Source organism: Lichenostomus cassidix, unplaced genomic scaffold (genome assembly GCF_008360975.1).
Source record: "Lichenostomus cassidix isolate B80296 unplaced genomic scaffold, HeHo_3.0 HiC_scaffold_34, whole genome shotgun sequence".
Lineage (NCBI taxonomy): Eukaryota > Metazoa > Chordata > Aves > Passeriformes > Meliphagidae > Lichenostomus > Lichenostomus cassidix.
Window position 1 is genome coordinate 1,964,598 of NW_028147431.1, and position 24,298 is coordinate 1,988,895.

A 24,298-nucleotide genomic window follows, 5' to 3' on the forward strand; every position below is an offset into this window, starting at 1 on the left:
AGTGCCCAGTCCATCCCAGTCCCTCCCAGTTCCATCCCAGTTCCATCCCAGTCCCTCCCAGTTCCATCCCAGTTCCATCCCAGTCCATCCCAGTTCAATCCCAGTCACCCCAGCAGAGCAGCCAATGGGAAGGGGGGCGGTGGCAGTGACGTCATGGGGAGGGGACAGTGCCACCCCCGATGTCCCCACGGTGTCCCCACGGTCATTCCCCTCCCAGTGCCTCCCAGTTCCCCCCAAATCCCCTCCCAGTCCCTCCCAGTTCCCCCAGAACGAGGCGGCAAAGGGGGACGTTGGGGACATTTGGGATCTGGGGACATTGGGGACATTTGGGGACACTGGGGACATCAAAATCCACAGGGAAGCTCCAGGTGCCACCCCTCCCCCACCCGGCTGTCCTCAGGAACCCAAAATTCCCAAAAAAATCCCCAAATGAGGAGGCGGAGCTTAACCGGGGGGTGGTTTATTGGGGGGGAGGGGACATTGGGGGACATTGGGGACACTGTGGGACATTGGGGGACATTGGGGGGTCAGTGGGGTCAGCGAGAGATCCCAGAGGTCCCCAGGAGGTCACAGATGTCCCCAGCATGTCCCCAAGTTCCCCAGCATGTCCCCAGCATGTCCCCAGGATGTTCCCAAGCTCCCCAGGATGTCCTCAAGTTTCCCAGCATGTCCCTAAGATGTCCCCATCATGTCCCCAAGCTCCCCGGATGTCCCCAAGCTCCCCAGCATGTCCCCAGGCTGTCCCCAGCATGTCCCCAAGCTCCCAGCATGTCCCCAGATGTCCCCAGCATGTCCCCAGGTGTCCCTCAGGAGCAGCAGTACAGCTCCACGTCGTTGAGCCCGGTGTCGTCCCCTCCCCGCTGTGTCCCCAGCATGTCCCCAAGCTGTCCCCAAGCTGTCCCCAAGCTCCCAGCATGTCCCCAAGCCCCTAGGATGTCCCCAGGCTGTCCCCAAGCTGTCCCCAAGCTGTCCCCAGATGCCCTCAGGGGCAGCAGTACAGCTCCACGTCGTTGAGCCCGGTGTCGTCCCCTCCGCGCTGCGGTGGCTCCAGCCGCGTCCGCAGCCCGCAGACGGCGGCGCCCGGCGGGCACGGCAAGCTCCAGTTGCCCCAGGAGCCCTGGGGGCCACCTCGGCCCTCCAGCACCGAGCCGTCCGAGCAGATGGCGGCCATGGCGTTGGCGGCCGTGTCGTCCCACAGCCCCCGCGGCGACTCCACGCGCAGCCGGAAGGCCACCAGCCGCTGCCCGGGGCGACACGACTCCGGCCGGCTCCAGGCGCCGCGGCTGAGGGGACAGAGGGGGACAGCAGGTCAGGGGGACAGCGGGAACCCGCCTGAGGTACCTGCTGGGGCTTGGGGTGGCCGTGGAAGGGTCAAGGTGGTCATGGTTGGGTCGTGGTGTCCTTGAAAGGATTTTGGTGGCCATGGAGGAGTCAAGGTGGCCATGGTTGGGTCGTGGTGGCCATAGAAGGGTTTTGGTGGTCATGGAAGAGTTGTCATGGCCATGGTTGGGTCAAGGTGGCCATGGTTGGGTCAAGGTGGCCATGGAGGAGTCATGGTGGCCATGGAGCAATCAAGGTGGTCATGGTTGGGTTTTGGTGGCCGTGGTTGGGTCAAGGTGGTCATGATTGGGTCAAGGTGGCCATAGAGAGGTCATGGTGGCCATGGTTGGGTCAAGGTGGCCATGGTTGGGTCAAGGTGGCCATGGTTGAGTTTTGGTGGCCTTGGTTGGGTGATGGTGATCATGGAAGAGTTGTCATGGCCGTGATTGGGTCAAGGTGGCCATAGAGAGGTCATGGTGGCCATGGTTGGGTCAAGGTGGCCTTGGTTGGGTTGTGGTGGCCTTGGAAGGGTTTTGGTGGCCATGGAAGTCATGGTGACCAAGATTGGGTTTTGGTGGCCACGGAAGAATCCTGGTGGCCAGGGTTGGGTCAAGGTGGCCATGGTTGGGTCATGGTGGCCACATTAGGCTCACGGTGGCCACAGTTGAGTTCCGGTGGCCATATTTAGCTCACAGTGGCCACAGTTCAGTTTTGATGGCCACATTGGGCTCACGGTGGCCACACTGGGCTCACGGTGGCCACAGTTCAGATTTGGTGGCCACATTAGGCTAATGGTGGCCACAGTTCAGATTTAATGGCCACATTAGGCTCACGGTGGCCACAGTTCAGATTTGGTGGCCACACTGGGCTCACGGTGGCCACAGTTCAGATTTGGTGGCCACACTGGGCTCACGGTGGCCGTGTCCCCCCCGCTGTCCCCGCGGTCACTCACGGTCCCTCGCTGGATGTCACCGTGCCGGATTTGTCACAGAGCAGCCTGACGCCGTTCAGCCCGGTGTCGTCACCGAAGAACCCCTTGTGGGGCTCCACCTGTGTGTCCCCAAATGTCACCCTGAATGTCACCTGTGTGTCCCCAAATGTCACCCTGAATGTCACCTGTGTGTCCCCAAATGTCACCTGTGTGTCCCCAAATGTCACCCTGAATGTCACCTGTGTGTCCCCAAATGTCACCTGTGTGTCCCCAAATGTCACCTGTGTGTCCCCAAATGTCACCTCTGTGTCCCCAAATGTCACCCTGAATGTCACCTGTGTGTCCCCAAATGTCACCTCTGTGTCCCCAAATGTCACCCTGAATGTCACCTGTGTGTCCCCAAATGTCACCTCTGTGTCCCCAAATGTCACCCCAAATCTGTCATCCCAAAATTTGTCACCTCTGTGTCCCCAAATGTCACCTGTGTGTCCCCAAATGTCACCCTGAATGTCACCTCTGCATCCCCAAATGTCACCCCAAATCTGTCACCCCAAAATCTGTCACCTGCGTGTCCCCAAATTCCTCTGTCACCTCCCTGGTGTCGTCACCGAAGAACCCCTTGTGGGGCTCCACCTGGAAACCCCAAATGTCACCCAGAATGTCACCTGTGTGTCCCCAGATGTCACCCCAAATCTGTCATCCCAAAATCTGTCACCTCTGTGTCCCCAAATGTCACCTGTGTGTCCTCAGATGTCACCTGTGTGTCCCCAAAATGTCACCTCTGTGTCCCCAAATGTCACCCTGTGTCCCCAAATGTCACCTCTGTGTCCCCAAAATGTCACCCCAAATTCCTCTGTCACCCTCCCTGTCCCCAAAATCTGTCACCTCCCGGTTCCCAGCCAATGTCCCCAAGTCCCTGTCACCCTTGTCACCCCCGAACCTGTCACCCCCCGAGATCTGTCACCCTCCCTGTGCCACCCAAACCTGTCACCTCGGTGTCCCCAAAATGTCACCCCAAACCTGTCACCTCGGTGTCCCCAAAATGTCACCCCAAACCTGTCACCCCAAACCTGTCACCCCAAATCTGTCACCTCGGTGTCCCCAAAATGTCGCCCCAAATCTGTCACCCCAAACCTGTCACCTCGGTGTCCCCCTGCTTTGTCCCCTCCTTGTCTGATGTCCCCTCGATGTCCCCAGTGTCCCCCCCTGTGTCACCCCCAACCCCCCTGTCCCCATGATGTCCCCAATGTCCCCTGTGTCCACCCTTTGTTTCCTCCATGTCTCCCCCAATGTACCCAAATCCCCAATGTCCCAAGTGTCCCCAAATGTCCCCAAAATCCCCTGTGTCCCCCAATGTCCCCAATCCCCAGAGTGTACAAAATACCCCAGTGTTCCCAGTGTCCCCAATGTCCCCAATTTCCCCAATACCCCCAATGTCCCCAGTGTCCCCAATTCCCACAATGTCCCCAAAATCCCTGATATCCCCCATGTCCCCAATGTCCTTGATGTCCCCAATGTCCCCAACATCCCCAATGTCCCCAATTCCCCAATGTCCCCAATATCCCCAATGTCCCCAATGTCCCCAGTGTCCCCAAAATCCCTGATGTCCCCAATGTCCCCCAATGTCCCTGATGTCCCCAAATGTCTCCCCCCCCAATCCCCCAGTGTCCTCAATGTTCAACGTCCCCAATGTCCTCAATCCTCCCACTGTCCCCCAATGTCCCAAATGTCCCCAGTGTCCCCAATGTCCCCAACACCCCCAATCCCCCAGTGTCCCCAGTGTCTCAATCTCCCAATGTCCCCAAAGTCCCCCCAATGTCCCCAAACCCCCAACACCCCCAATGTCCCCAATCCCTCAATATCCCCAAAATCCCCAGTGTCCCCAATGTCCCCAATGACCTCCTCACCCCAAATGTCCCAAATGTCCCCCAATGTCCCCAGTGTCCCCAATGTCCCCCACTGTCCCCAAATGTCCCCAGTGTCACCTTCAGCTGGAATCCGCTGGCGAAGTCCCTCCCGGGGCAGAACTCGGGGTGACCCCAGTGTCCCCACTGTCCCCAATCCTCCAACATCCCCAGTGTCCCCAATGTCCCAAATCCCCCCAGTGTCCCCAATCCCCCCAATGTCCCCCAATGTCCCCAACACCCCCAGTGTCCCCAATGTCCCCAAACCCCCCAACGTCCCCAATATCCTCAATGTCCCAAATCCCCCCAATGTCCCCAATGTCCCCAGTGTCACCTTCAGCTGGAAGCCGCTGGCAAAGGCTCTCTCGGGGCAGAACTCGGGGTCACCCCAGTGTCCCCAAATGTCCCCAAATCCCCCCAACACCCCCACTGTCCCCAACGTCCCCAATGTCCCCAATGTCCCCAATGTCCCCACTGTCCCCACTGTCCCCACTGTCCCCAGTGTCACCTTCAGCTGGAATCCACTGGCGAAGTCCCTCCCGGGGCAGAACTCGGGGTCACCCCAGTGTCCCCAATGTCCCCAAAATCCCCAATATCCCCAATCCCCCCAATGTCCCCAATGTCCCCAAATGTCCCCAGTGTCACCTTCAGCTGGAATCCGCTGGCGAAGTCCCTCCCGGGGCAGAACTCGGGGTCACCCCAGTGTCCCCACTGTCCCCAATCCCCCGATGTCCCCAATCCCCCCAAACCCCCCAATGTCCCCAATATCCCCAATATCCCCCAGTGTCCCCAATCCCCCCAATGTCCCCAATGTCACCTTCAGCTGGAAGCCGCTGGCGAAGGCTCTCTCGGGGCAGAACTCGGGGTCACCCCAGTGTCCCCACTGTCCCCAATGTCCCCAATGTCCCCAGTGTCCCCAGTGTCACCTTCAGCTGGAATCCGCTGGCGAAGTCCCTCCCGGGGCAGAACTCGGGGTCACCCCAGTGTCCCCACTCTCCCCCGTTCTCCACCGCCAGGGTGGCACTGCGGGTGTTGCTGTCCCAGCCCAGCGCCACCGGGGCCACCAGCAGGGCCACCAAGGCCACCAGGGCCAGCAGGGCCAGCGAGGGGGGAGGTGACAGCGGCATGGCTGAGGTGACACTGGGGACAGCGGCAGTTATAGCCGCGTGAGGGGACAGTGACACCGCGGGCACTGGGGGCACTGGGAGGGACTGGGAGGGGATTTGGGGGAACTGGGATGGACTGGGATGAACTGGGAGGAGACTGAGGGGAATTTGGGGCAAACTGGGAGTGACTGGGGGGAACTGGGAGGGACTGGGAGGAACTGGGAGGGACTGGGGGGCACTGGGAGAACTGGGAGGGACTGGGAGAGACTGGGAAAGGATTGGGGGGAACTGGGGATGAACTGGGATGAACTGGGGGGAACTGGGAGGGACTGGGAGGGACTGGGAGGAAGCTGAGGGGACTGGGAGAGGATTGGGGGGACTGGGATGGACTGGGGGGAACTGGGAGGGAACTGGGAGGGGAATGGGGGGGAACTGGGATGAACTGGGAGAGACTGGAAAGGCACTGGGGAGCAATGGGAGAGAATTTGGGAGTTACTGGGATGGACTGGGAGGGACTGGGAGGGACTGGAATCATACTGGGATGAACTGGGAGGAACTGGGATAGAACTGGAATCATACTGGGATTGTACTGGGATGATACTGGGATGGACTGGGATTGAATTGGGATTGAACTGGGATGAACTGGGACGATACTGGGATGGAACTGGGATGAACTGGAATCATACTGGGATGGAACTGGGAGGCACTGGGAGGGTGGGGTGACCCCGGGGTGGGGGATGGGCGCTGCTGCCCCTCCCCCCGGACTTTGGACTAATTAATGATTAACCGGGTGGGGGAGGGGAGGGAAGGGGGGGAGGGGCGGGCATGGGCTGCCCCTCCCCCACCCCGGGGGTCACTGGGATGGACTGGGAGATACTGGGAGGCACTGGGATGGACTGGGATGGACTGGGAATGGGAGCTGGGATGGACTGGGAGGCACTGGGAGGGACTGGGATGGACTGGGATGGACTGGGATGGACTGGGATGGACTGGGATGGACTGGGAGTTACTGGGAGTTACTGAGATGGAACTGGGAGGGAACTGGGATGGACTGGGATGGACTGGGAGGCACTGGGAGGGACTGGGATGGACTGGGATGGACTGGGATGGACTGGGAGTTACTGGGAGTTACTGAGATGGAACTGGGAGGGAACTGGGATGGACTGGGAGGGACTGGGAGGGAACTGGGAGTTACTGGCAGTCACTGGGATGGACAGGGGGCGGGGCAATAGCCGTTGATTGACAGCTCAGGCCACGCCCCCTCCCATTAGCAAAACACTGCGCGCCACACTGCCGTAAAGCGCGGCGCTGTCGTGCCAGCGCGCCGCCATGTTGGGAGGCAGCCTGCGCCACTCTGCCGTAAAGCGCGCCGCCATAGCGATAAACAGCGAGCGCCGCGCTGTCGTAAAGCGGCGGCGGCAGCCAATGAGGGCGGAGGGGCGGAGTCACGTGGCCGGAAGGGAAGTGAGGTCACGTGGGACGAAGGGAAGCCGCAGCGTCGCTATGGTGAGAACTGGGAGAGACTGGGAGAGACTGGGATGGACTGGGAGAGACTGGGATGGACTGGGAATGGGAATTGGGGGAACTGGGAGGGACTGGGATGGACTGGGAGAGACTGGGAGGGACTGGGAATGGGAATTGGGGGAACTGGGAGGGACTGGGATGGACTGGGGTGGACTGGGAGGAACTGGGATGGACTGGGATTGGGAACTGGGGGAACTGGGAGAGACTGGAATGGACTGGGATGGACTGGGATTGGGAACTGGGGGGACTGGGATGGACTGGGATTGAACTGGGATTGACTGGAATGGACTGGGAGGGACTGGGATGGACTGGGAATGGGAACTGAGGGACTGGGAGGGACTGGTTTATACTGGGATGGAACTGGGAGGGAACTGGGATTGAACTGGTTTATACTGGGATTGAACTGGGAGGGACTGGGAGGAGCTCTGGGCTTCACTGGGAGTTACTGGGATGCTCCTGGTCCGTACTGGTTTATACTGGTTTCTACTGGTTGGTTTATACTGGTTTTGTCTGGTTTTTACTGCTCTATACTGGTCTGTACTGGTTTATACTGGTTTGTACTGGTTCATACTGGTTTATACTAGTTACTTTATACTGGTTTTTTGTGGTTTTTACTGGTCCATAGTGGTCTTTACTGGTCCAAACTGGTCTTTACTGGTCCATACTGGTCCAAACTGGTCCATACTGGTCTGTACTGGTTCTTACTGGTCCGTACTGGTTTACACTAGTTAGTTTAAACTGGTTTTTACTGGTTTTTTCCCGTTTTTTCCTGCTTTATACTGGTTTTTACTGCTCTATACTGGTCCAAACCGGTTTATACTGGTCTGTACTGGTCTGTACTGGTCTGTACTGGTTTGTACTGGTTCCAACTGGTTCCAACTGGTTATACTAGTTACTTTATACTGGGTTTTGGTGGGTTTTTGTGGTTTTTACTGGTCCATACTCGTCCAAACTGGTCCAAACCGGTCTGTACTGGTCCATACTGGTCCAAACCGGTCCATACTGGTTTATACTGGTCCAAACTGGTCCATACTGGTTTGTACTAGTTAATTTTAACTGGTTTTTTCCTGGTTTTTCCTCCTTTATACTGGTTTTTACTGGTCCACACTGGTCCAAACCAGTCCATACTGGTCCATACTGGTTTATACTGGTCTGTACTCGTTTGTACTGGTTGATACTGGTTTATACTGGTTAGTTTAAACTGGTTTTTTTCTGCTTTTTCCTGCTCTATACTGGTTTGTACTGGTCCAAACCGGTCCAAACTGGTTTATACTGGTCCGTACTGGTTTATACTGGTCCAAACTGGTCCGTACTGGTTTCAGACGTCGGCGCTGACTCAGGGCCTGGAGCGAGTTCCAGCCCAGGCTGGATATCTCATCATCAGCGACGGAGCTGTGCTGGCGGTGAGGAGAGAGAAAATCAGGGAATTTGGGGAAAAAATGGAAAATTTGGGGGAAAAAATGGAAATTTGGGGGAAAAAAATAAATTTAAAAAATTGGGAGAAATAAAAAAATAATTGGGGAGGAAAATAAAAAAAATTGGGGATGGAAAAGCCAAATTTGGGGGGAAAAATAAATTTAAAAAAATCGAAATTTGGGGGAAAATAAATTTAAAAAATTGGGAGAAAAATAAAAAAAATTGGGAGAAAAATTGAAAAAAATTGGGGATGGAAAAGCCAAATTTGGGAAAAATGGAAATTTGGGGGAAAATAAATTAAAAAATTGGGAGAGATAAAAAAATGGGGAGAAAAATTGAAAAAATTTGGGGATGGAAACGAAAAAGATTTGGGGGAAAAATAAGAATTTGGGAAAAAATTAATTTTTAAAAAATTGGGGAGAAAAATAAAAAAAAATTGGGGATGGAAAAGCCAAATTTGGGGGAAAAAATGGAAATTTGGGGGAAAAATAAATTTTAAAAAATCGAAATTTGGGGGGAAAATAAATTTTAAAAATTGGGAGAAATAAAAAAATAATTGGGGAGGAAAATAAAAAAAATTGGGGATGGAAAAGCCAAATTTGGGGGGAAAAATAAATTTAAAAAATCGAAATTTGGGGGAAAAATAAATTTAAAAAATTGGGGAGAGAAAGGAGAAAAATTGGGGAGAAAAATAAAAAGATTGGGTAGGAGAAGCCAAAAAATGGGGAGACAAATTGAAAAAAATTGGGAGAAAAATAAAAAAAACAATTGGGGAGAAAATTAAAAAAAAAAAGAAATTGGAGAGAAAAAAAAGAAATATTGGGTAGAAAACCCCCAAAAATTGGAGAGAAAAAGCCTAAAAATATTGGGAGAAAAACAAAAAAAAAATTGGGGAGGAAAAGCTGAAAAATGGGGAGAAAAGTTGAAAAAAAATTGGGGAGAAAAAGAAAAGAAAATTGTGGCGAAAAACAAAAAAAAATTGGGGAGAAAACAAAAAAAAATTGGGAATGGAAAACCCAAATTTGGGGGGAAAAATCGAAATTTGGGGGAAAAAAAATGGAAATCTGGGGGGAAAAATAAATTAAAAAAATTGGGGAGGGAGAGGAAAAAAATTGGGAGAAAAAGAAAAAAAAAATTGGGGAGAAAAAGCCAAAGAAGGGGAGAATTTTAAAAGTATGGGGAAAATTATTTTTTAAATTTTAAAAAAATTGGAATATTTTGGAGTTTTTTAAATTGAGAGAAAAATTAAAAGAATGGAAAACACAAATTTGGGGTAATAAATTTGGGGAGAAAAAGAAATAAAAAAAACTGGGGAGGGAGAAGGAAAAAATGGAGAGACAAATAAAAAAAAATTGGGGATGGAAAAGCCAAAAAATGGGGAGAAAAATAAAAAAAAATTGGGGAGAAAAATTTTTTTTAAAATTGGGAGAAAAATAAAACCCCAAATCCCCCAAATTTTGGGGTTTTTTTGGGGTGTCTGAAGTAAATTTGGGGTGTTTTTTAGGAATTCCCAGGTGGTTTTGGATGCACTTAAATACGATTTTTTGGGGATTTTTAAATGGGATTTTTTTCCTTCGGGTTTCCCAACTTTTTCAGGACGTTCAAACCCCAAATCCCCCAAAATTTTGTGATTTTTTTTGGGTGTCTCAAGTAATTTTTTGGGTGTTATTTAGGAATTCCCAGGCGGTTTTGGGTACTTTAAATGAGATTTTTTTGGGGTTTTTTAAATGGGATTTTTTCCTTCGAGTTTCCCAATTTTTTCGGGATGTTCAAACCCCAAATCCCCCAAAATTTTGGGATCCTAAAAACCCCAAAAATTCTCCTTTTCCAGTCCTCGGGGGACCTGGAGAACGACGAGCACACGGCGAACGTCCTGCAGGGCTTGGTGGCCACAGCTCTGGGGCTCCGCTTGCCCCGTGGCCACGAACCTCCTTTCCGTCGCCTCTCGGGTGAGGAAAAACCCCAAAATTGTCCGAAATGACCCCAAAATTGTCCCGAAATGTCCCCAAAGTGTCACCGCGGGGGGAGAAGTTGCGCTAAAGCGTCGCCAGGTGGCGCTAGAGAGTCACAAAGTGGCGCCAAAGTGGCCCCAAAACGACCTGAAATGACCCCAAAGTTGTCCCTAAATGGCCCTAAAAATGTCCTCGAAGTGTCCCCAAGGGTCACCAAAGTGTCCCCAAGGGTCCTCGAAGTGTCACCAGGGTCAAAAAATGGCACCAAAGGGTCACCAAGTGGCACTAAAGGGTCACCAAGTGGCATTAAAGGGTCGCAAAGTGGCATTAAGTGGCACCAAAGTGGCCCCAAAACGACCCCAAAATTGTCCCTAAAGTGTCCCCAAGGGTTACCAAAGTGTCCCCAAGGCTCCTCGAAGTGTCCCCAAGGTCAAAAAACGGCACCAAAGGGTCACGAAATGGCACTAAAGTGGCACCAAGTGGCGCCGAAATGCGCTGTTCCCTCATTTTTGGGGGAATTTAGGGGGAATTTTAGGTTGTTCTGAGGCTCCCCAGTGACTCCAGGATTGTCCCCGCTGTCCCCAGAGTGTCCCCAGAATGTCCCCAAGGTCGTCAGGTGGCGCTAAAGGGTCCCAAAGTGGCACTAAAGTGGCACCGAGTGGCAGCAGAAGGTCCCAAAGTGGCACCAAATGAGGTCCCCACGGGGCTGTTGCCGCTTTTTTGGGGGAATTTTGGGGGGGATTTAGGGGACTCTGATCCCTGGAAATGGCTCTGAAGTGTCCCCAAAGTGTCCCCAAGGGCCCTCAAAGTGTCCCCAAGGTCACCAGGTGGCTCGAAAGGGTCATAAAGTGGCACTAAAGTGGCACCACAACAGGTCCCCAGGGGATGTCACAGGGCTGTTTCTGCATTTTTGGGGAAATTTTCGGGAGGTTTGAGGGGACTCTGACCCGTGGAAATGACTCTGAATTGTCCATAAATTGTCCCCAAGGGTCCCCAAAGTGTCCCCAAGTGTCCCCAGGGCCGTCAGGTGGAGCTGAAAGGTCCCAAAGTGGCACCAAGTGGCAGCAGAAGGTCCCAAAGTGGCACCAAGAGGTCCCCAGGGGATGTCACCGGGCTGTCCGCGCTTTTTGGGGGGATTTTGGGGGGCTTGAGGGGGCTCTGACCTCCCTGAATAGCACCAAAGTGTCCCCAAGGGTCCCCAAAGTGTCCCCAAGTGTCCCCAGGGTTGTCAGGTGGCACTAAAGGGTCATAAAGTGGCACTAAAGTGGCACCAAATGGCACCACACGTCCCCAGGGGATGTCACAGGGCTGTCCCCGCTTTTTGGGGGGGATTTTGGGGGGCTTGAGGGGGCTCTGACCTCCCTGAATAGCACCAAAGTGTCCCCAAAGTGTCCCCAAGTGTCCCCAGGGTTGTCAGGTGGCACTAAAAGGTCCCAAAGTGGCACTAAAGTGGTACCAAGTGGCACCAAGAGGTCCCCAGGGGATGTCACAGGGCTGTCCCCGCTTTTTTGGGGGGATTTTGGGGGGGTTTTAGGGAGCTCTAATCCCTGGATATGGCTCTGAAGTGTCCCCAAACTGTCCCCAAGGGTCTCCAAAGTGTCCCCAAGTGTCCCCAGGGCCGTCAGGTGGAGCTGAAGGGTCCCAAAGTGTCCCCAAGTGGCACCAAAAGAGGTCCCCACGGGGCTGTTCCCGCATTTTTGGGGGAATTTCGGGGAATTTCGGGTTATTCTGAGTGTCCCCAGTGACTCCAGCATTGTCCCCGCTGTCCCCAAAGTGTCCCCAAGTGTCCCCAGGGGGTCCCAAGTGTCACCAGGGGGGTGTCAGGTGCCACCAAAGTGTCCCAAAGTGGCACTAAAGTGGCACCAAGTTCTGGGGTTGGTCTTGGGGACGTTGAGAGTGACCTTGGGGTGGCCTTGGGGACACTGGGGTGGCTCTGGGGACACCGAGGGTGGCCCTAGGGTGGCCCTGGGGACACGGAGGTGGCACTGTCCCCTCTGTCTCCAGTGGTGTTCGGCGAGCACTCCCTGCTGGTCACCATCTCCGGCCAGAAGCTCTTCGTGGTCAAGCGACAGCACCACCTGCAGGACCCTGTGGCTGTGTGACCAAAGTGTCCCCAAATGTCCCCAAATGGCACCGGGGGAGGTGGCACTGCCCCCCCCCGCCACCCCCCGGGGTCAGAGTGTCCCCAAAGTGTCCCCAAAGTGTCCCCAGAGCTCAATAAATGATGTCTGAGTGTGGCTTTTGTGGTTTGTGGTCTTTCTGGGGACATCTGGGTGACAGCCAGGTGACAGCCAGACCTCCCAGGTGACATCTAGAGCATCCAGGTGACATCAAGACCACCCAGGTGACACCCAGGTAACATCCAGACCTCCCAGGTGACATCTAGAGCATCCAGGTGACACCCAGGTGACATCCAGAGCCCCCAAGTGACATTCAGGTGACATCCAGACCTTCCAGGTGACATTCAGGTGACAGCCAGGTGACATCCAAGCCACCTTGGGGACATCCAGGTTACATCCCAGACCCCCCAGGTGACATCCAGGTGACACCCAGGTGACATTCAGACCTCTTTATTGGCAATAAATAATAAATAAAGTTGTCCCCTTTGGCTCGGGGACACTGCCCGATGTCCCCAATGTCCCCAAATGTCCCCAAACGTGGGCACAGCTCCAGGCCATGTCCCCACAGTGTCCCTGATGTCCCCACAGTGTCCCCAAGGTGTCCCTGATGATGTCCTCAAGGTCCCCATGGTGTCCCAGCGATGTCCCCAAGGTGTCCCCAGTGACGATGATGATGTCCCCAAGCTGTCAGCGATGATGACGATGTCCTGTTGATGTCCCCAAGGTGTCCCCAGTGTCACTGCAGAGGTGGCACCACCAGCACCTTGCACTCCTCTTGGCGATCTTTGCTGTTTTGTCACCTCTGATGTCCCCAAGGTGTCCCCAGTGACAATGGCGATGTCCCCAAGCTGTCACTGATGACAATGACGATGTCCCCAAGGTATCTCTGATGTCCCCACGGTGTCCCCAAGGTCACTGCAGAGGTGGCACCACCAGCACCTTGCACTCCCTCTTGGCGATCTTGTCCAAGGCCAGCACGGCTTTGTCACCTCCCGGTGGCAGGTAGAGGGGACGTCCCACGGGTGACCCCACGGGGGGGGTGATGGCCCTGCGCTCCATCACGCTGCCAGACCTGGGGACAATGGGGACAGTGACATCAGTGTCACCTGGGTCACCTCAGTGTCACCTGTGTAACCTACAGTGTCCCTATGGTGTCCCCATGTCACCCACAGTGTCACCATGTCACCCTGAGGTGATGGCTCTGCGCTCCATCACACTGCCAGACCTGGGGACAGTGACATTGGTGTCACCTGGGTCACCTCAGTGTCACCTCAGTGTCACCTGTGTGACCTACAGTGTCCTTATAACACCTCAGTGTCACTTCAGTGTGACCTACAGTGTTCCTAGAACAGGTAGTGTCACCTGTGTCACCTGTGTCACCTTAGTGTCACCTCCAGTATCCCCAAATCCCCTCCCAGTCCCTCCCAGTCCATCCCAGTGACCAAAAGCCTCATCCCAGTAACTCCCAGTGCCTCCCAGTCCCCCCAATTCCCATTCCCAGTCCATCCCAGTATCGTCCCAGTATCGTCCCAGTCCATCCCAGTTCCCTCCCAGTAACTCCCAGTGCCTCCCAGTCCTTCCCAGTTCAACTAAATCCCATCCCAATCCCTCCCAGTATATCCCAGTAACTCCCAGTCCCTCCCAGTGCCCCAAACTCCCCCCAAACCTCATCCCAGTAACTCCCAGTCCATCCCAGTCCATCCCAGTCCCCTCCCAGTCCTTCCCAGTCCCTCCCAGTCCATCCCAGTCCCCTCCCAGTCCATCCCAGTCCCTCCCAGTCCATCCCAGTGCCCCAAACTCCCCCCAAACCTCATCCCAGTAACTCCCAGTCCATCCCAGTCCCTCCCAGTCCATCCCAGTCCCTCCCAGTCCATCCCAGTCCCTCCCAGTCCCCTCCCAGTCCCTCCCAGTGCCTCCCAGTCCCTCCCAGTACCTCATCAGGTGGCTCCTGGCCGGCTGCTGGTGGGAGAAGGACTGGGACCGTCCCAGTCCAGCCACCAGTTCCCTGACGGCCGGTGAACTGGGAGAGCTCTTCCTGCTTACTGGGCGAGCCTCGGGGGGGGGGTTGGTCACACTGGCCGTGAACTGGAGCTTCAGCTTCATGTGCTGGGATAACTGGGACAGACTGGGAGTTACTGGGAGGGACTGGGATGGACTGGGATGGAGTTTTGGGGGACTGGGATGAGGATTTGTGGGGATTTTGGGGCGTTGGGATGAACTGGGAGGCACTGGGATGGACTGGGATGGACTGGGAGTTACTGGGATGGAGTTTTGGGGTGACTGGGATGAACTGGGATGGGGTTTCGGGGTCACTGGGATGAACTGGGATGAACTGGGACATACTGCGCTGACCCACCTCAAAGAGCCCGGCTCTCAGGCCATACTGGGATGAACTGGGATGAACTGGGATGAACTGGGATGAACTGGGCTGAACTGGGATGGGGTTTTAGATGAACTGGGATGAACTGGGATGAGCTGGGATGGGGTTTCGGGGTCACTGGGCTGAACTGGGCTGAACTGGGATGGGGTTTCGGGGTCACTGGGATGAACTGGGATGAACTGGGACATACTGGGCTGACCCACCTCGAAGAGCCCGGCTCTCAGGGCCTGGAAGGGCCATACTGGGATGAACTGGGATGGGGTTTCGGGGTCACTGGGATGAACTGGGATGAACTGGGCTGAACTGGGATGAACTGGGATGGGGTTTCGGGGTCACTGGGATGAACTGGGATGAACTGGGATGGGGTTTTGGGGTCACTGGGATGAACTGGGATGAACTGGGATGAACTGGGATGAACTGGGACATACTGGGCTGACCCACCTCGAAGAGCCCGGCTCTCAGGGCCTGGAACGGCCATACTGGGCATACTGGGATGAACTGGGATGGGGTTTTAGATGAACTGGGATGAACTGGGATGAACTGGGATGAACTGGGAACCACCCACCTCGAACAGTCCTGCTCTCAGGGCCTGGAAGGGCACGCGGAAGGTTCTAGCACTGCCCTTGCGCGAATAGCCCAGGTTGGTCAGCGGGGTGTGGCAAACCACCGAGTCCAGAGAGCCTCGGCCAGAGGACTTCCCTGGAAAATTGGGGAATTTGGGGATTTTTGGGAAATTTTCTGATTTTTTGGGAATTTTTTCTGATTTTTTTACGATTTTTTTGGAATTTTTTCTGATTTTTTTCTGAATTTTTAATAATTTTTTCTAATTTTCCTGATTTTCTGAATTTTTTGGTGATTTTTTTCGGCTTTTTAATGATTTTTTTTTTTGAGGGATTTTTGGTGAATTTTTTTTTTCCGGGAATGTTGGGATTTATGGGAAATTTAGTGAATTTTTGGGGATTTTTAAAAAATTTTTTAGACAATTTTTTGGTAATTTTTGGGAATGTTTGTGGGATTTCTGGGGTCATAAGGTCAGCGGGGTGTGGCAAACCATCAAGTTCCCAAATGTCCCCAATGTCCCCAACCTGCAGTGGCCTCGGGTGTCCAGACGAGCCGCACGGCCAGGAAGTCCCCAATGTCCCCAACGTCCCCAATACCCCCAGTGTCCCCAATGTCCCCCAGTGTCCCCAACCCGTGGTGGCCTCAGGTGTCCAGATGAGCTGCACTGCCAGGAAGTCCCCAGTGTCCCCAATGACCCCAATGTCCCCAAATGTTCTCATTGTCCCAAAATATCCCAAATCCTCGCAATGTCCCAAACATCCCCAGTGTCCCAAATGTCCCCAACACCCCCAACGATGTCCCCAACCGGCGGTGGCCTCGGGTGTCCAGACGAGCCGCACGGCCAGGAAGTCCTCGATGTCCCCAGTGTCCCCAGTGTCCCCAATGTCCCCAACACCCCCAGTGTCCCCAATGTCCCCAAATGTCCCCAACCCGTGGTGGCCTCAGGTGTCCAGATGAGTCTGACGGCCAGGAAGTCCCCAATGTCCCCAATGTCCCAAAATATCCCAAATCCTCCCAATGTCCCCAACATCCCCAATGTCCCCAGTGTCCCCAAATGTCCTCAATGTCCCAAAATATCCCAAATCCTCCCAATGTCCCCAACATCCCCAAATGTCCCCCAATGTCCCCAGCCGGCGGTGGCCTCAGGTGTCCAGACGAGCCGCACAGCCAGGAAGTCCTCAATGTCCCCAACACCCCCAGTGTCCCCAAATGTCCCCAATGTCCCAAAATATCCCAAATCCTCCCAATGTCCCCAATGTCCCCAACATCCCCAATGTCCCCAACACCCTCAATGTCCCCAATGTCCCCAACATCCCCAGTGTCCCCAACTGTCCCCAACCGGCGGTGGCCTCGGGCGTCCAGACGAGCCGCACGGCCAGGAAGTCCTCAATGTCCCCAATGTCCCCAACACCCCCAGTGTCCCCAATGTCCCCACGATGTCCCCAACGTCCCCAGTGTCCCCAACCGGCGGTGGCCTCGGGCGTCCAGACGAGCCGCACGGCCAGGAAGTCCTGCAGGTCGTTGAGCAGGGTGTAGGTGACAGTGAACCTCTGCAGTGCCACCACCGGGGACTCGCAGGTGGCCGTCATCACGAAGCGCGGCCGCTCCAGGCGGATGCTGGGCAGCCTGGGGACAGCGTGGGGACATCGTGGGGACATCGGGGACATCGTGGTGGCATCGTGGGAAAATGCAGAAAGGTTCTGGGGATGTGGTGGCAAAGGGACAGGAGGTGGTGGCACTTGGACGATGAGGGGACAAGAGGTGGTGACACATTCAGGAAGGTTTTGGTGGCTTGGGGACATTGGGGACACCGTTGGGGACATTGGGGACATCACCGAAGGAGCTACAGAAGGTTCTGGGGATGTGGTGGCAAAGGGACAATGAGGTGACAGGAGGTGGTGACACATTCGGGAGGGTCTGGAGGGCTTGGGGACATCGTGGGGACATCGTGGGAAAATGCAAAAAGGAGCTACAGAAGGTGTTGGGGACGTGGTGACAAAGGGACAGCAGGAGGTGGCACTTGGACAATGAGGTGTGACAACGAGGTGGTGGCACCATGGGAAGCTCGGGTGACCTTGGGGACATCGTGGTGACATCAGGTGACACTAAGTGACACCACAGGGACAGTCAGAGAGCAAAGACACCAAGGCAGGGAGGTGACAACGAGGTGACAACGAGGTGACAACAAGGTGACAACGAGGTGACAATGAGGTGGTGGCACTATGGGAAGCTCGGGTGACCTCGGTGACATGGCGGTGACATCAGGTGACACTGCGGTGACACTCACCGGTAGTGGGTGACAATGCTGTTGGTGAAGGGAAGCTTCGGCGTTGACCACCTGACCACGGCCACCAGGGGCACCTCCAGGCCCTGGGGACATTCGGGGACATTTGGGGACATTCCGGGTGACCCTGAGGTCCCCAAGGCCACCCAGGTGTCACCAAACCCCAAGAATTGTCCCCAAACCCCAAGGACATCCCTGTTTTAGTGCCACCAGGACCCAACGAGACTCCACGACTGCTGTCCCCAAGTGTCCCCAAGGCCACCGCAGTGTCCCCAAGTGTCCCCAAGTGTCCCCAAGGCCACCCCAAGTGTCCCTAAGTGTCCCCAACTCCAAGGACATCCCAGTTTTGGTGCCACCAGGACCCAACAAGACTCCATGACTGTTGTCCCCAAGGCCACCACGATGTCCCCAAGTGTCCCCAAGTGTCCCCATAGTGTCCCCAAGTGTCCCCAAGGCCACCACGGTGTCCCAAAGTGTCCCCAGGTGTCCCCAAACCCCAAGGACATTGCAATTTTAGTGCCACCAGGACCCAATGACACTCCACGACTGTTGTCCCCAAGGCCACTGCACTGTCCCCAAGTGGTGTCCCCAGGTGTCCCCAAGGCCACCCGCGGTGTCCCCAACCTCGCGGCCGTCCCTGGGCGGTCTCTCGGGCGCCTGCAGCTGGAAGAGGAAGTTCTGCTCCTCCAGGGCGCTGAGGTGACAATGCCACCCTGGGGACACGGCGGGGACACGCAGGAACGCGCCGACCGGGACCTCGCCTGAGTGGTGGCTGGGGGGACAGCGGGGACAGCGGGGACATTGAGGGGACTTGGGGACATCAGGGACATTGAGGGGACTTGGGGATATTTTAGGGGATTTGGGGACATTGGGGACATTGAGGGGACTTGGGGACATCAGGGACATTGAGGGGACTTGGGGATATTTTAGGGGATTTGGGGACATTGGGGACATTGAGGGGACTTGGGGACGTTGGGGACATTAAGGGCATTGCGTCCCTAAGGTGTCCCCAGGTGTCTCCAAATGTCCCCAGATCTGCCCCAGGTGTCCCCAAATCCCCCCCAGGTGTCCCCACAATGTCCCCAGGTGTCTCCAAGTGTCCCCAGGTGTCCCCAAGCTCACCAGATGTCATCCACGAGCAGCACGGAGCCGTCGGGTGTGTCCCATATCGTCCCCACAGTGTCCCCAAATGTCCCTCCAGTGTCCCCAAATCCCCCCCAGATGGTCTCACATTGTCCCCACATTATCCCCACATTATCCCCAGATGTCCCCAAGTGTCCCCAGGTGTCCCCAAGCTCACCAAACATCATCCACCAGCAGCACGGAGCTGTCGGGCATCACCCCAGATGTCCCCAAATCCCCCCCAGATGGTCTCACATTATCCCACATTGTCCCCAGGTGTCCCCAAACCCACCAGACATCATCCACCAGCAGCATGGAGCCGTCAGGCATCACCCCAGATGTCCCCAAATGTCCCTCCAGTGTCCCCAAATCCCCCTCAGCTGTTCCCACATAATCCCAATGTGTCCCCAATGTGTCCCCAAGTGTCCCCAGGTGTCCCCAGGTGTCCCCAAGTGTCCCCAGGTGTCCCCAGATGTCCTCAGGTGTCCCCAGGTGTCCCCAGGTGTCCCCAAGCTCACCAGACGTCATCCACCAGCAGCACGGAGCCGTCAGGTGTGTCCCATATTGTCCCTGTATTGTCCCCAAATGTCCCTCCAGTGTCCCCAAATCCCCCCCAGATGGTCTCACATTATCCCACATTGTCCCCAAGTGTCCCCAGGTGTCCCCAGATGTCCCCAGGTGTCCCCAGATGTCCCCAAACCCACCAGACACCATCCACCAGCAGCACAGAGCCATCGGGCATCACCCCAGATGTCCCCATATTGTCCCCAAATGCCTCTCCAGTGTCCCCAAATCCCCCCCAGATGGTCTCACGTTGTCCCCAGATGTCCCCAGATGTCCCCAGGTGTCCCCAGGTGTCCCCAGGTGTCCCCAAGCTCACCAAACATCATCCACCAGCAGCATGGAGCCGTCGGGCATCACCCCAGATGTCCCCAAAGTGTCCCCAAATGCCCCTCCAGTGTCCCCAGATCTCTCCCAGATGGTCTCACGTTGTCCCCAGATGTCCCCAGATGTCCCCAAGTGTCCCCAGGTGTCCCCAAGCTCACCAGACGTCATCCACGAGCAGCACGGAGCCGTCGGGCATGACGGGCAGGTAACTGGCGTTGAAATTGGGGAGAATTTGGACTTCGAGGAGAGAAATTTCCTCCTGAGAGCTGGAGTTGAGCACTGGGGACAGCGGGGACAGTTGGGGACATTGGTGGGGACATTGGGGACATTGGGGACATTGGGGATATCGGGGACATTGGGGACATTGGGGACAGTTGGGGACATTGGGGACATCGAGGACATTGATGGGACATTGGGGATATTGGGGATATCAGGGACATTGGGGATGTTGATGGGGACATTGGGGACATTTGGGGACATTGGGGATGTTGGGGACATTTGGGGACATTGATGGGGACATTGGGGACTTCAGGGGCATCGGGGGATTGGGGATATTTGGGGACATTGGGGACATTTGGGGACATTGGGAGATTTCGGGACAGTTGGGGACATTGAGGTGGCTCTGTCCCCAAATCCCTCACCCATCCCCCCCTTTGTCCCCAACCCCCCCAAATGCCCCAAAATCCCCAAATGTCCCCAAACCCCTCCAGTGTCCCCAAAATTCCCCCAAAGTCCCCAAACTCCCCAATGTCCCCAAAACTCCCCAAACCCCTCCAGTGTCCCCAATGTCCCCAATGTCCCCAAAACGTCCCAAAATTCCCCCAAAGTCCCCAAACCCCCCAATGTCCCCAAAACGTCCCAAACCCCCCAATGTCCCCAAAATCCCCCAATGTCCCCAACCCCCCCAGTGTCCCCGCTGTCCCAGCTGTCCCCAGAGTCACCTTTCAGCACGGTCAGGTATTTCCCGCTCACTGTCACCTGGCGACACCTGACCCGGGGAGGTGGCAGCACCGTCAGCAGGGTGGACACTGCGGGGACATCGATGGGGACATTGGGGACATTGGGGACATTGGGACATTGGGGACGTTGGGGACATTGGGGACATTGTGGGGACATCGGGGACATTGGGGACATTTAGGGACATTGGGGACATTTAGGGACATTGGGGACATTTAGGGACATTGGGGTCTTGTGGTCATTGGGGACATTGGGGACATTGGGGATGTTGGTGACATTGGGGGGATTGGGGACATTGGGGACAATGGGGACATTGGGGACATTAATGGGGACATTGGGGATGTTGGGGACATTGATGGGACATTGGGGATATTGGATATTTGGGGACATAGGTGACATTGGGGACTTTGGGGACATCAGGGGTGTTGGAGATACTCAGGGACACTCAGGGACACTGAGGGGACACCAGACAGGGAGAGGTGACACTGGGGTGACACTCAGGAGAAACTCGGGGTCACTTTGGGACACTCAGGGTAAAGTTGGGGACACTTGGGGACACTCAGGGGACACTTGGGGACACTCAGGGACACCAGACAGGGACAGGTGACAATGAGGTGACACTCAGGTGACGCTAAGGGAACACTCGGGGACACTTAGGGTCACTCAGGGGTGACACCACGGGGCAGGTGACACTGAGATGACACTGAGGGGACACCAGCCAGGGACAGGTGACACTGAGGTGACAATTTCCTGTCCCCACCTTGTGCCTTGAAGTGGCTGCAGTGCTACAGCTGGCAGCACAGTGACACTGAGGTGACACTTGGGGACACATGGTGACACCAGACAGGGGGAGGTGACACCGAGGTGACACTTGGTGACAATTTCCTGTCCCCACCTTGTGCCTTGAAGTGGCCGCAGTGCTGCCAGGAGAGCTGGGCTGGCAGCACAGTGACACTGAGGTGACACTTGGGGACACATGGTGACACCAGCCAGGGACAGGTGACACTTGGTGACAATTTCCTGTCCCCACCTTGCGCCTTGAAGTGGCCGCGGTGCTGCCGGCAGAGCTGGGCTGGCAGCACTGTGACACTGAGGTGACACTTGGGGACATGTGGTGACACCAGACAGGGGGAGGTGACACCGAGGTGACACTGAGGTGACAATTCCCTGTCCCCACCTTGCGCCTTGAAGTGGCCGCGGTGCTGCCGGAAGAGCTGGCCCGGCGCTCTGCCCTGCAGCAGCCGCAGGTAGCCTCCTGGCATTGTCCCCAGCGATGTCCCCAGCGTCCCCAGCGATGTCCCCGATGTCCCCTGCGATGTCCCCAGGGCTGTCCCCGCTGTCCCCGAGGCGGCTGGCGCTGTCCCCGCTGTCCCCAGGGCCGGTGCTGTCCCCGCAGTGTCACCCCCCGGGGCGGGTGACGTCGCCGAGGATGACGTCACCGCGGAGGATGACGTCACCGGTGACGTCATCGGCGTCCCCGCTGTCCCCTCCCGCAGCTCGGGCGGCTCCACGTCGCGCTGCCACACTGTCACCACGATCTGGGGACACCCCGGGGTGGCACTGAGTGACCCCAGAGTGGCACCAAATCATGGCACCCAATTGGCACCAAATGGTCCCCAAATGGCACCAAAGTGACACCAAATTGTACCTGAATGTCCCCAAATTGTCCCCAGATGGCACCAAATTGTCCCCACATGGCCACAAAGTGTCCCCAAGGTTCCCTCCCGGTCCCAAAATGTCCCCAAAGTGTCCCCAAATGTCCCCAGCTGATCCCAAAATGTCCCCAAATGGCCCCAAAATTGACCCCAAATGTCCCCAAAGTGTCCCAAATGTCACCGAAATGTTCCCAAATGTCCCCAAAATGTCCCCAACTGATCCCAAAGTGTCGCCAAATGTCCCCAAGTGTCCCCAAGTGTCCCCAGTTGATCCCAAACTGTCCCCAGTTGATCCCAAAATTGGTCTCCAAAGTGTCCCCAGAGTGTCCCCAAACTGTCCCAGAGTGTCCCCAGGTGTCACCTTGGCCTTGGCAGTGCCGGGCGGCAGTTTGTCGAGAGCCACAGTGAGAGGGAAAATCACCTCATCGGCAGAAACGATGGGATCCTCCACGGGGATCTGGGGAAAACAGGGGATTTGGGGAAAAATGGGAAATTTGGGGGAAAATGGGGAAATTTGGGGGAAAATGGGGAAAAATGGGGGAAAAATGGAAAAATGGAAAAAATTGGGGGAAATTTGGAGGAAAGCGAGAAAATTTGGGGGAAAAGAGGGGAATTTGGGGGAAAAAATCGGAAAAATTGGGGGAAAATGGGGAAAAATAGGGAAATTTTGGGGAAAAATGGGGAATTTCAGGGGAAAAATGGGGGAAATTTGGGGGCAAAATGGGGAAAAAAAAAGGGAAAATTTTGGGTTATTTCCCCCCATTTTCCCACTTTTTCCATTTCCCCTTTTCTCCCCATTTTTCCACTTTTCTCACATTTCCCATTTTCCCTCCCTTTTCCCAATTTTTCCCATTTTCCCCCCATTTTTTCCCATTTTTCCCCAATTTTCCCCACTTTTTCAATCTTTCCCATTTTCCGACTTTTCCCAAATTTTTCCCCAATTTTTCCCCAATTTTTCCCATTTTCCCCAAATTTCCCATTTCCCCCCAAATTTTCCCATTTTCCCCAAATTTCCCATTTTTCCCCCACTTCCCCACTTTTACAATATTCCCTTTTCTCCCATTTTCCCCCATTTTCCCCATTTCCCCCAATTTTCTCCTGAAATTGTCCCCAAATTTCCCATTTTTCTCCCCATTTTTTCCCCAATTTTTCTCATATTTCCCCCAAATTTCCCATTTTTCCCCAATTTTCCCCAAATTTTCCCAATTTTCCCCCATTTCCCCCAAATCTCCCATTTTCCCAAAATTCCCCATTTCCCCCAATTTTCCCATTTGCCCCCAATTTTCCCCAAATTTCCATTTTCCTCCCAAACTTCCCCATTTCCCTCCAAATTTCCCCCATTTTCCCCCAATTTTCCTCAATTTCCCCCAAATCCCCAATTTTTCCCAATTTCCCCATTTTCCCCCAATTTTCCCATTTTCCCCATTTTCCCTCAATTTTCCCAATTTTCCCATTTTCCCCCATTTTCCCCCATTTTCCCCCAATTTTCCCATTTTCCTCATTTTCCCAATTTCCCTGTTTTTCCCACTTTTTTCCCAATTTCCCCAATTTTCCCAATTTTCTCATTTTCCCCAATTTCCCCCATTTTCCACAATTATCCCCATTTGTCCCCAATTTCCCCATTTTTTCCCCATTTCCCCCATTTTCCCCAATTTCCCCATTTTTCCCCAATTATCCCCATTTTCCCCCAATTTCCTCATTTTCCCCACTATTTCCATTTTCCCCAATTTTCCCAATTTCCTCATTTTTCCCATTTTCCCCAAATTCCCCATTTTACCCATTTTTTCCCAATTTTTCTCCATTTTCCCAAATCCCATTTTTCCCCTCTTCACATTTCCCCAATTTTCCATTTCCCCCATTTTCCCCCCAATTTCCCATTTTTTTCCCAAATCCCCATTTTTCCCCCCATTTTTCCATTTTCCCAAATTCCCATTTTCCCCCAATCCCCTCATTCTCGCTCTCACTCCTGACCGCTGTCCCGCGAAGGTCCCCTGGAGTGCGTCGCGCCAACACACATTCCCAGCTACCTCCGGAGACCTTCGAGAACCTTCCGGAACCTCCTCAGGATCCTCCTCAGGATCCTCCTGTCCCTGCTGTCCCCCTGCCGCCTGTCGCGACAAGCCCTCGCCTGTCGCGACATCGCGCAGTCACCGTGGCCAGCGCGGCCAGCGGCGCGAC

General features: G+C 55.0%; 3 protein-coding genes and 1 long non-coding RNA gene across 7 annotated transcripts; 2 read left to right on the forward strand and 2 right to left on the reverse strand.

Annotated features, from left to right (window-relative positions):
* The first annotated feature begins 506 nt into the window (after positions 1 to 506).
* Positions 507 to 1,805, forward strand: LOC146423134 (uncharacterized). 2 transcript variants are annotated; one of them, XR_014847700.1, is made up of 6 exons: positions 507 to 594; positions 749 to 875; positions 933 to 1,476; positions 1,517 to 1,536; positions 1,577 to 1,750; positions 1,791 to 1,805. It is a non-coding gene; the product is annotated as an uncharacterized LOC146423134 (long non-coding RNA). The 2 variants fall into 2 exon arrangements; XR_014847699.1 differs by lacking the exons at positions 1,517 to 1,536; positions 1,577 to 1,750; positions 1,791 to 1,805 and having other exon boundaries at positions 749 to 799; positions 896 to 964.
* Positions 983 to 5,302, reverse strand: LOC146423135 (vitelline membrane outer layer protein 1 homolog). The gene is made up of 3 exons (XM_085045216.1): positions 5,082 to 5,302; positions 2,273 to 2,370; positions 983 to 1,283 (listed from the first exon to the last, which is right to left on the reverse strand). The coding sequence occupies exons 1-3, from the start codon at positions 5,280 to 5,282 to the stop codon at positions 983 to 985; spliced, it is 600 nt and encodes a 199-aa protein (XP_084901342.1). The 5' UTR covers positions 5,283 to 5,302.
* A 1,186-nt stretch (positions 5,303 to 6,488) lies between these two features.
* LOC146423136 (ragulator complex protein LAMTOR4-like) lies at positions 6,489 to 18,694 on the forward strand. 3 transcript variants are annotated; one of them, XM_085045221.1, is made up of 5 exons: positions 6,489 to 6,767; positions 8,108 to 8,188; positions 10,033 to 10,150; positions 12,158 to 12,280; positions 18,677 to 18,694. In XM_085045221.1, the coding sequence occupies exons 1-4, from the start codon at positions 6,591 to 6,593 to the stop codon at positions 12,253 to 12,255; spliced, it is 474 nt and encodes a 157-aa protein (XP_084901347.1). In that variant the 5' UTR covers positions 6,489 to 6,590; the 3' UTR covers positions 12,256 to 12,280; positions 18,677 to 18,694. The 3 variants fall into 3 exon arrangements, with proteins under 3 accessions (XP_084901347.1, XP_084901348.1, XP_084901346.1); XM_085045222.1 differs by lacking the exon at positions 18,677 to 18,694 and adding an exon at positions 16,258 to 16,274; XM_085045220.1 differs by lacking the exon at positions 18,677 to 18,694 and having other exon boundaries at positions 12,158 to 12,390.
* LOC146423137 (trafficking protein particle complex subunit 14-like) lies at positions 12,708 to 24,260 on the reverse strand. Its single transcript, XM_085045078.1, has 11 exons — positions 24,168 to 24,260; positions 22,482 to 22,577; positions 21,643 to 22,003; positions 20,450 to 20,536; positions 19,667 to 19,787; positions 18,123 to 18,270; positions 17,502 to 17,584; positions 16,680 to 16,840; positions 15,219 to 15,352; positions 14,207 to 14,388; positions 12,708 to 13,345 (listed from the first exon to the last, which is right to left on the reverse strand). Exons 1-11 carry the CDS (start codon positions 24,258 to 24,260, stop codon positions 13,186 to 13,188), a joined length of 1,626 nt encoding a protein of 541 aa, XP_084901204.1. The 3' UTR covers positions 12,708 to 13,185.
* Between the last annotated feature and the right edge of the window lie 38 nt (positions 24,261 to 24,298).